The sequence below is a fragment of the Otolemur garnettii genome, unplaced genomic scaffold (genome assembly GCF_000181295.1).
Source record: "Otolemur garnettii isolate 467f Iridium unplaced genomic scaffold, OtoGar3 scaffold00043, whole genome shotgun sequence".
Lineage (NCBI taxonomy): Eukaryota > Metazoa > Chordata > Mammalia > Primates > Galagidae > Otolemur > Otolemur garnettii.
Window position 1 is genome coordinate 4,361,186 of NW_003852438.1, and position 11,210 is coordinate 4,372,395.

General features: G+C 40.7%; 1 protein-coding gene across 1 annotated transcript in view; it reads right to left on the reverse strand.

Moving 5' to 3' along the window:
• LOC100943550 (rac GTPase-activating protein 1-like) overlaps positions 1-11,210 on the reverse strand; it is a 25,298-nt gene that overhangs the window by 4,257 nt on the left and 9,831 nt on the right. Inside the window, exon 2 of the mRNA XM_023513641.1 lies at positions 6,169-6,253. Within this exon, the coding sequence (XP_023369409.1) occupies positions 6,169-6,253 (85 nt within the window). The remainder of the gene's footprint in view (positions 1-6,168; positions 6,254-11,210) is intronic.

Consider the following 11,210-nt stretch of genomic DNA (forward strand, 5'->3'; position numbering starts at 1 on the left):
AAAAAAAAAAAAAAAGTTAGGATTCTTTAAGGGGAAGAACTCAGCTACTGCATAGAGCCAGTGCCCCTGGCAATGCATGCTCTTAAAATAAATAAATAAATAAATATAAAAATAAAAAAATAAAGAAATAAACTAGGTTCTGGGGGTGGTACTGGTGGCTCAGTGAGTAGGGCGCCGGTCCCATATACTGAGGGTGTCGGGTTCAAACCCAGCCCCAGCCAAACTACAACAAAAAATAGCCGGGTGTTGTGGTGGGTGCCTATAGTCCTAGCAACTTGGGAGGTTGAGGCAAATGAGTCGCCCAAGCCCAGGAGCTGGAGATTGCTGTGAGCTGTGACACCACACCACTCTACCAAGGGAGATAAAGTGAGACTCTGTCTCAAAAAAAAAAAAAAGGAAATAAACCAGGCTGGGCACCCGTAGCTCAGTGGTTAGGGTCCTGGCCACATACACCAAGGTTGACGGGTTCAAACCCTGCCCAGGCCTGCTAAAAACAATGACAATTGCAACAACAACAACAAAAAACAGCCAGGCATTGTGGCAGATGTGTGTAGTCCCAGCTAGTTGGGAGGCTGAGGCAAGAGAATCACTTAAGGCCAAGAGTTTGAGGTTGCTATGGGTTGAGGGTTCGAACCCAGCCTGGGCCAGCTAAACAACAATGACAACTGCAACAAAAAAATAGCCCGGCATTGTGGCGGGCACCTGTAGTCCCAGCTACTTGGGAGGCTGAGGCAAGAGAATCGCCTGAGCTGAAGTTTGAGGTTGCTGTGAGTTATGACACCACAGCACTCTACCCAGGGTGGCATAGTGAGACTCTGTCTAAACAAAAGAAGAAGAAAATGCATACACTCAAATATTTACTGAAGTTAAAAACAATCTGAAAAAGATTTTCATCTGACTGAATTTTGCTGGTCTGTTTGTTCTTTAGGATACTCCTTTTTGATAAGTCTTAAATTTTGACTTTAATTCCTATTCATTATTAATTGGCATACATGTTAGGTCTAAATTAGATGAAGACAGAACTCAAACCAAACAAAACATCAGTTCATTTGGAGAAAAGAGTTCTTGTTTTAATAATATAAATTATTAAATTATGGGTTTAACTTATATTCAACCCAAACCACAACATTTATATACCCAATTAAGATGTTACTTTTATGTACAATTCTGCTGGGAATGAAGTTTACTATGACTAGGTCAGAAGGCACCTAGGACCACTACAAAATAGGAAAAATTTGGGGATGGTAGAGATCAATAAACACAACATTGTAGGGGTGATTTGTAAATCACAATTCAACTTGGTACTAGCCTGCCATTTATTAAATTCAAATTACAGTACCCACTTTAAAAAGTTTTTTTATATATACACACACACACAAAAAAAAAAACTATGAAGTGCACCTATCAAAAGTGAAGGAGATAGAAAATTTCTTTAAAACAAATTGAGGATAATCTTTTATTCATTCTCTAAAAAATAAAAATTTTTAAAAAGTTTAAATTATTAAAAAATAACAAATATAAATCAGGTTCATAGTTCGGCATACAGATTTAAGTGGTTATAGAAATCCTGATCTTTTTTTCAGTTCACTCCCCTATAGCCTTGACATAGGCTCTTCCCTTTGTCTTCCCTGCTAAGACCTAAGCTTCTTTTTTTTTTAGACAGAGCCTCAAGCTATCCCCCTAGGTAGAGTGCCATGGCATCACAGCTCACAGCAACCTCCAACTCCTGGGCTCAAGCGAGTCTCCTGCCTCTGCCTCCCAAGTAGCTGGGACTACAGGCGCCCGCCACAATGCCCGGCCATTTTTTGGTTGCAGCCATCATTGTTGTTTGGCGGGCCCGGGCTGGGGATTCAAACCCATCACCTTAGGTGTATGTGGCTGGCACCTTAGCCGCTTGAGCCACAGGCGCCGAGCCAAGACCTAAGCTTCTTAAGAGCAAGGATCCTTTGTCTCTTTAGCTCTTTTATCTCCAGTGCCTTCCGGTTTGTCTAGCACATGGTAGGCACTTGCATATTAAGTGTTGAACAAATCAGTGAAGAGCTGTTGTTCACGTCAAATTTAAACTCTGGGAAATTTATCTTTTTTTTTTTTTGAGACAGAGTCTCACTATGTCACACTAGGTAGAGTGCCGTGGCATCTCAGTTCACAGCAACCTCAAAATCTTGGGCCGAAGCGATTCTCTTGTCTCAGCCTCCCAAGTAGCTGGGACTATAGGCATCTGCCACAACGCCCAGCTATTTTTTTGTTGCAGTTGTCATTGTTGTTTAGCTGGTCCGGCCCAGGTTCAAACCCACAATCCTCAGTGTATGTGTCTGATGCCATAACCACTGTGCCAATGTGCTACAGGCGCCAAGCCCAAACTCTGGGCATCCAAGACCACCACAACCTTACCAATGAATATCTCTCTAGGTAAACCAGTCTTTCTCTATCCCTAGAACAGATCTACATTCATCTCTGCCTTCTTGTGACCAAGCTATGCACTCCAAATGGAATGGCTTAGCTACTCTTCTTTACATACACACTTACCAAGACCTATCTGCTCTATGAATCCTTTCCTAATCAGTTTGTTCCACATTAAATCCTTTTAGACTTCCCCAAAGCATATATTTTCATACTTGTACTATCTTCTGTTTCATCAGAAAAGCTCCTATATCTGAAACTAAAATATAGCAGAAGCCCCATAGATGACAACTTCCTTAAATTGACCTAATTTCATAGGCTAGATGTTCACCCAATGTATGTATTAGTATATCAGGCCTAGTTCCTTATATTGACCACCTCTGTATTTTAGCCAGTTTGTTAATGTCCCTTAGGTGGTCAACTTACAGAGGTTCTACTGTATATAAATAAATAAAAACAGAACATAAAAACCAAATAGACTAGAGAAAAGATAACAGAATACTTACACTGACTTGACACCTGTGGCTCAAGTGGCTGAGGCGCCAGTCACATACACCTGAGGTGGCGGGTTCAAATCCAGCCTGGGCCCGCCAAACAACGATGATGGCTGCAACCAAAAAAAAATAGCCAGGTGCTGCGGCAGGTGCCTGTGGTCCCAGTAACTTGGGAGGTGGAGGCAGGAGACTTGCTTGAGCCCAGGAGTTGGAGGTTGCTGTGAGCTATGCCACGGCACTCTACCCAGGGGGACAGCTTGAGGCTCTGTCTCAAAAAAAAAAAAAAGAATACTTATGCTAATAATAATTATTTTTTTTTTTTTAGAGACAGAGTCTCACTTTAGTGCCCTCAGTAGATTGCAGTGGCATCACAGCTCACAGCAACCTCCAACTCCTAGGTTTAGGCAATTCTCTTGCCTCAGCCTCCTGAGTAGCTGGGACTACTCTGCAGCCTCCCGAGTAGCTGTGGAGCCCACCACAACGCCTGGCTATTTTTTTGTTGCAGTTTGGCCAGGGCCAGGTTCAAACCCGCCACCCTTGGTGTATGGGACCGGTGCCCTACCCACTGAGCCACAGGCACTACCCATAATTATTTAAATATTAATTTTCTTTCTGATCTCTCAATAACTTTGGACTTGGCTCTTTAAAAACTACACAAAAAGGAGAAAGAAATGAAGTTATGAAGAAAGGCAAAAATAAGGAGTCGGGGATACTTAAGCGTGGGAGGAATTCCTAAGGATCTAAAAAGAGGACAGATACTGTGGTGGTTACACAAGTAAGACTTTTTTTTTTTTAACTGAGACAGAGTCTCACTTTGTCATCCTTGGTAGAATGCTGTGGCATCATAGCTCATAGCAACCTCAAACTCTTCAGCTTAAATGATCCTCTTACCTCAGCCTCCCAAGTAGCTGGGACTACAGCTTACCACAATGCCCAGGTATTTTTCTTTTAAGAGACAAGATCTCACTCAGGCTGGTCTTGAACTCCTGAACTCAAGACAATCCACCAGCCCTGGCCTCCCAGAGTGCCACCACGCCTGACCACAAATAAGATTTTAGAGGCTAGAAAACACTAAGCCTTAGGCAACACCTGTGGTTCAAAAGGGTAGGGCACCAGCCCCATATGCCAGATGCAGCGGGTTCAAACCCAGCCCTGGCCAAAAAAAAAAAAAAACACTGCGCCACTTTAGTTCCTCAAAAGCCAACTTTCTATGTTAGAGATTTAGACACGGGTGTGAAATGTGCCTCTATTTAATAAAAGAAGTCAATGGGAAGATAAAAATTTGCTTTCAAATAAGGACACCTATAAAAATAGGTATCTTGATTTGGGGAGGTTTTCGGCATAATCACTTGCAAAGTACAACTAGTATCTCAATTTTTCCCTAAATCCTTATAGTATTCTCACAAAGAAGATAAAGACATTTATGTTTCTGTTTTACAGATGGAGAAAGAGACACAGAATGGGTAAAGGCCAGCACAAGTTATCAAAACTCTAAACAGACTCTTCCCTCTGGCCCCACATCCTATCAGCTGCCTCTTCCTAGAGACTCTATAATCACATCTCTTCCACTGATTTCCCCATACATCGATCTTCATGACCACCATTCCTGTGAGGGCTCTTATTGCCTCTTTCCTGAGCTGTGGCAAACATCTCATTCCTAGTCTGTCTTCAGGCCTCAACCTCTAATGCAGCCCACTCCTTTCTTAGGGTAATTTTCCCATGGCACAGCTCTGAATTAAGTCAGTCCCCCTTACTTCTATCCCTTTCAAGCCCCACACCCTCTTGCCTCCACATAGGCTAGTACCTGAACTAAAAGGCCCTCTTTCATCTCTGCCTATTAGGATCCTACCTTACATTTAAGCTTCAACTCGAATCCTACTTTCTTCACGAAACAATTTAGTTATCCCTTTCCCTAACTCAACATATGCTAGAAAAAATGAGAGGTTTCAACAAAATATTTGCTCAGTGAACCTGAATTTTAAGATCTTATTCCATACTCTTCCCCACCAGTCTCCAAAGCAATCCATCTTCTGAGATGATGTGACCTCAAAGAGAATCCTAATTAGTATGCTATCATGGTTACTGAGCTGGTACCAGATGACAGGGTCATGCAGTAGCTATTAGAGAGAGAAAATAGAATATTGTTTTGAAAGGCCTGTAAGTGGATAAGAGCTATTAAAAACATCAATCAATTTAAAGAAAATATTGAATGGCATAAGCAAGATGTCATACGAAGTACTATGGAAATTAAAAAGTTTAAGACACAGTTTTTACATTAATATTATATACCAGGGGGGCTGACTTTAGAGCAACATTTACTAAATTAGGTATTAATGAAAGTCTGAAATTAGGAGAGGATAGCAGCACAAAGAGAAGCCAGTAGAGAATAATTCCCTTAGATCATATACATCAGTACCATTAGCTCCACTTTTCTTTCTTGCTAATTTATTTCCGAGACAGTTCCCTCTATCAACATCTTTTTTCTCCCAGCTTTCTAACCTATCTCAATCCTTTATTACTAAGTATCAAATATATGGAGTAGTGAAAGTAGATGGCTAGTCTCTCCTGCAAAAAGGAAATTATGACTTTTTCCTTTTTCAATTGCAAATGTTTTATAGAACACAGAGAAAGCCCCAGATAAAAAAATAATAGACAATGCTCGGCGCCTGTGGCTCAAGCGGCTAAGGCACCAAGCCACAGACACCTGAGCTGGCGGGTTCGAATCCAGCCAGGGCGTCAAACAACAATGACAGCTGCAACCAAAAAATAGTCCAGTGTTGTGGCGAGCGCCTATAGTCCCAACTACTTGGGAGATGGAGGCAAGAGAATCACCTGAGCCCAGGAGTTAGAGGTTGCTGTGAGCCGTGATGCCATCGCACTCTACCCAGGGCAACAGCTTGAGGCTCTGTCTCAAAAATAAACAAATAAATAAATAAATAATAGACAACTACTAAAGAAAAAACAACAACATCCAACATCCTAGGATATCCAGATTTTTCCCAGTTCATGGTAAAAAATGAAATTGGCAACTAATACCAACTATTCAGTGGAAAAAGAACCTTGACAACAAAAGGTCTGTGTAAAATCCATTTAAGAACAACTCTAGAAAAATTCTAGTGACCATTAGGCTTTGATAATGATTAAGTGACCATCACTTTCTGTTGGTAACTCAAATGAAAACCAACTGTAAGACTGGAACACACTTCAGCTGTGTAGAAAACCCAACTGTGAAATGTGTTTTTCTCTTTGCACATGCCAACTCAGAATGACTTACGGAGTTCATTTCCTTCACTGAGAATCTCCACCCGGCGCACAAGCTGCTCAAACAGATTCCGCAAATTCAGCATTGTAGTATCCATCTTTCTGCCAAGAAATCAAATATACATTAGGGGTCCTGCTTTTTTTCCCTCAACAAAAGATTCACTAGCAATCCAGTACAGCCATCAATGACCAAAGTCTGAACTTGTCTATTTATAGCTGCCATTAAAAGAATCTCAAGCAAACAATGAATGTTTTGTGTGATCCTTATTATAAAAACAAATTTGGAATGTTAGAGACTCATTTGAAAATTAGAAAACCATTTCAGACTTCTGAATGTAATACTTTCTTCCTGCTTGCCTACTTCTTCCTCTGCTCTGCAATGACTCTGGAGCAGAAAAGAAAACAATTAGGAATGAGTATGTCAGCTGATAACTAGATGCCCAACTACAAAATGTTATTCTTCAAATCAAACCTATTAATTAATATAACCTTTTGCCACTTTAATCCTCTGGACTTTGAAGACCTACAATGTAACTTAAAAGGTCTATTTTTGATTTCATTTTTAGTTAATGCCTTTGTTGCAACTGCCTCTTAAAATGCAGGACATGGTCAGCACATTTCCTACCAATAGCACAGATGACGTCACACAAGTGATTAAGTAGGGAAATCGCCAGCTCAGCAGCACAAGAATTATTTCTGTAACGCAGGGCTCTCTGCTGGACTGCATGCAGGAACTATGTCTAATAAATTTATACTAAGTATAGGCAAAAGATTATGTTGTACCACATTCTGGCATCACAGAGACAATACACCACCTTCACAGTTAGGAGGGCAAAGGAAAAAATCATTTGCTACTGTGTTCTATATAGTGAATTTCAGGCTTTATATTCCCCACCCCATTCTAAAACCTACTGATGCTACAGTAAAGACAGTGCACTTACAGACAGTTCTATTCCAAATAGACTTTAACTGGGAAACACTGAGGAAATAAGATTTTCATTTAACAGTTAAGAAAGGAAGACACCAACTGGGTATTATGAAAATTATCAAGAAAGTGAAATAAAAAAATCAAATTTCATTTGAAAATTGAAATGTGCTCAGAAATACCATTAAAAGATTCTTCTTGGACGGCGCCTGTGGCTCAAAAGGGTAGGGTGCTGGTCCCATATGCCAGAGGTGGCAGGTTCAAACCCAGCCTCCGCCAAAAACTAAAAAAAAAAAAAAAAAATTCTTCTTATGTCCAGCCTAACCATTCTAGACCAGCTCCTCATTTCATGCATCTAAATAAAACCTTAACAACTCTTTTATGAAGGTTTACTGCCTTTGCAATGTATATAAATAAGACTATACCACAAGTTATGAGGGCAAGGGAAAAACTATTAAAAAAACAGGACAAAGCATTATATGAACATAAAGATATTTTCTATCAAATGCTATAGAATTATTCATTTGTACTTTCACTGCAATAGCAAAAAAGTTTTCAATTCTAAGATTGATGCAATATATACCTACAGAAACCAAGATTTTCAAATGGCAATGTATCTGTTCCAAGCTACATAATCACAGCAAGCTGCTAAGCAACCAGACCAACAAATCTATTACCAAGATCTTTCTCTAAACTAAGAACAAAACTAAAGGAATAGCATTAAAACCAGCAGAAAGAGCTCTGGAAGTCATGGAAATGCCCATGGATTAAATAATATAATAGGCAAACATATCCAAGTACTATAAGACAGAAGCAGGGGCAGGATATTCAGTACTTGACTAAAAAGCTTTCCTTTGGCTCCCAGTAAAAATGGAAGACACTAATCAGCAGTTGTAATATAGTATTGATTTCTATCATTTCAGCACTCACCTATATATTCTGAGACCATAAGACAGAATATATCTGTGGACTGGAATCCAGTACCACAGGAAAATTTCTATCTACTCAAGAATACAGAAAAGGTGGGGCAACACCCATAGCTCAGTGGGTAGGGCAGCAGCCACATACACCAAGGCTGTTGAGTTCGAACCTAGCCCAAGCCAGCTAAAAACATAAAAAAGAAAAGAATGCAGAAAAGGGACTCTTTCTTTCCAACATGGGGACTAGCAGAATGGCTCTCGCAAAGAAGGGTAGTGAGAAGGGCCATTCTGCCATCAATGAGGTGGTAAACTCAAAATACACCACCCACATTCACAAGTCCGTACAGAGAGTGGGCTTCAAGTGTGCCCCTCAGGCATTCAAAGAAATCTGGAAATCTGCCACGAAAGAGATGGGGACTAGAGATGTGCATACTGATACCAGGCTCAACAAAGGTGTCTGGGCCAAAGGCATAAGGAATGCCCTATACCATATCTGTTTGCAGTTGTCCATAAAATGTAATGAAGATGAAAACTACACAAACAAGCTCTATATTTTGGTTATCTATGTACCTGTTACCACTTTCAAAAATATAGAGTCAATGTAGATGAGAACTGGTGATTGTCAGAAACATCAAGTTATAAAACCAAAAAAAAAAAATTTTTTTTCCTTTTCCCAGCGTTTGTTTTGTTGTTGTTGTTGTTGTAGTTTGGCTGAAGCCAGGTTTGAACCCACACCTCGGTATATGGGGCCTGCACCCTACTCAGTGAGCCATAGGCACTGCCCTTGTTTTGTTTTTGAGACGAGGTCCCTCTCTGCTGCCCAGCCTGGAGTGCAGTGGCACAGTCATAGCTCACTGCAGCCTCAAATTCCTAGGAATAAGCCACCCTCCTGCCTTGAACTCCTGAGTAGCTGAGACTACAAGTGTGTGCCACGAACCCAGCTATTTTATTTTATTATCATAATTTTTTTTTGAGATGGGGGTCTCACTATGTTGACCAGGCTATTCTCTAATCCCTAGTCTCAAGCAGTCCTCCTGCCTTTGCCACCTGAGTCACTGAAATTACAAGCATGCACTACCACACTCAACTAATTTTTAAAAAATTTTGTGTTGAGATACGTGGTCTTACTATGTTGCCCAGGTTGGTCTTGAACTCCTGGCCTCAAGTGGTCAATTAAAGTGCTCCTGGCCTCAAGTGGCCTCCCAAGGTGCTAGGATTACAGGTGTTTACTCTGCACCCAGCCCTCAGAGGGATTTAAGTCTTAAAAAACAACACAATCTAATCTTTTGTCCTTGTTATGATTTGAATGTCTGTGTCCCTCCAAAATTCAGGTTGAAACTTAATTCCCAACGCAGTAATAGTAAGAGGCAGGACCTTTCAGAAGTGATGGCCTCAGGAGGACTCAGACCATCAGGCCCTTTTTGCCCTTTGGCCATGTGAGAACACACCAACTCAGAAGCAGAAAATGAACCCTTACCCAGACCAGAATCTACTGGCAACTTGATGTTGGACACTTCCCAGAACTGTAAAAAACAATTTGTGTTATTTATAAATTACCCAATCTAAGAAATTTTCTTATAGCAACAGAATTGAACTAAGACAGTTTCCTTATTTTTTTCTCAATGTGACAAAGAAAAATTATATTTAGGAAGAACAAAGAGAAAGTTTAGAACACTTCCAAAGAGAGTTGGAAATGGGTTCCTCTCATGAAGGAAAAAAGGTAAGAGAGACCAAGACAGCCCCTTAAAAAAAATAAAAATAAAATACCACATTTTTAAAGTTTTAATCCATTATTCTTTTTCCCTATGTTCTTTGTGCACACCACTCCCTAGAGTGAGGGTTGGGGGAGATACCCTCTTGAAAACACAAGACACAGAGCAGCTTTATGGGACCATCGCCTCACCACAGTAACTGGCACACATATAACTAAGGCAATACACATATATACAGTGTTCTCTTCCAGTGATGCCTAGTACTTAGGAGATAGCTGTTTAAACTCCCAATGTTCTATTATTAAACAAAAAGAGGTTAATATGTAGCTCTATCAGACATTCATAGCCTCTACAATTAGTTTTACAAATAGTCTGATAATTGATTTTGCTTTGTTCTTCCCTCCCAACACCAAACAATTCCTAAAGTTCAATTCTCCAACCTCACAACTTATCAAACTATTCCACTTTTGCCATTACATCTCTATAGACAACTCACCAATTTATCTCTCCAGACCTAGTCTCTCTCCTAACTCCTAGCTATCCTGTTGCTTCCAATTTGCTTGGGATGCCCCAATGATATACTTGATTTTGAGATATTGTACTATTCTCCCCCCACAGACATCAACAACCCTATCCACTGAGTTACCTCTTTCCTACTATCAATTTTGATTTCCCTGTTTTTAATCATTTTCTAAGTCACTCAGTTCCAAACTTCAAAACCAATCACCTTGGGCAGCGCCTGTGGCTCAGTGGGTAAAGCACCAGCCCCATGTACTGAGGGTGGTGGGTTCGAACCCAGCCCAGGCCAAACTACAACAAAAAAAAGCCACTGCAACAAAAAATAGCCAGGTGTTGTGGCGGGTGCCTGTGATCCCATCTACTTGGGAGGCTGAGGCAAGAGAATAGCCTAAGCCCAGGACTTAGAGGTTGCTGTGAGCTGTTAACACCACAGCACTCTACCAAGGGCAATAAAGTAAGACTCTGTCTCTAAAAAAACAAAAAACAATCACCTTGGGCACTCCCCCTCTGACAAGTATAATCATCAAACCTCATGTACTTTTTCTCTCATGTGTCCCTCCAAAATTTTGGTTCCCTTATCACTTGGGATCCAACCCCTTATCACTTGCAGGTTGTCATCGCTCACTTTAGTTGAGCTCCCTGCCTCCAGTTTTTTCCCCACTGCTTTGCTCAGTTACCAGTGAGACACACACACCTTGTACTTTCATTTAGCTTACTATATGTTTCTGCCCTCTGTCTCGGGTAGATTGTAAAAGAGGAGGAGGAAAATCTTACATATGGTACTACTGTCTTACATAAACACACAGTATTCCAGTCTGAGCAAAAAGCGAGACCCCATCACTACTAAAAATAGAAAAACTAGCTGGGCATCGTGGAGGGTGCCTATAGTCCCAGCTACTCAGAAGGCTGAGGCAAGGGGATAGCCTGAGTTTGAGGTTACTGAGACTCTGTCTCAAAACAAACAAACAGGCTCGGCGCC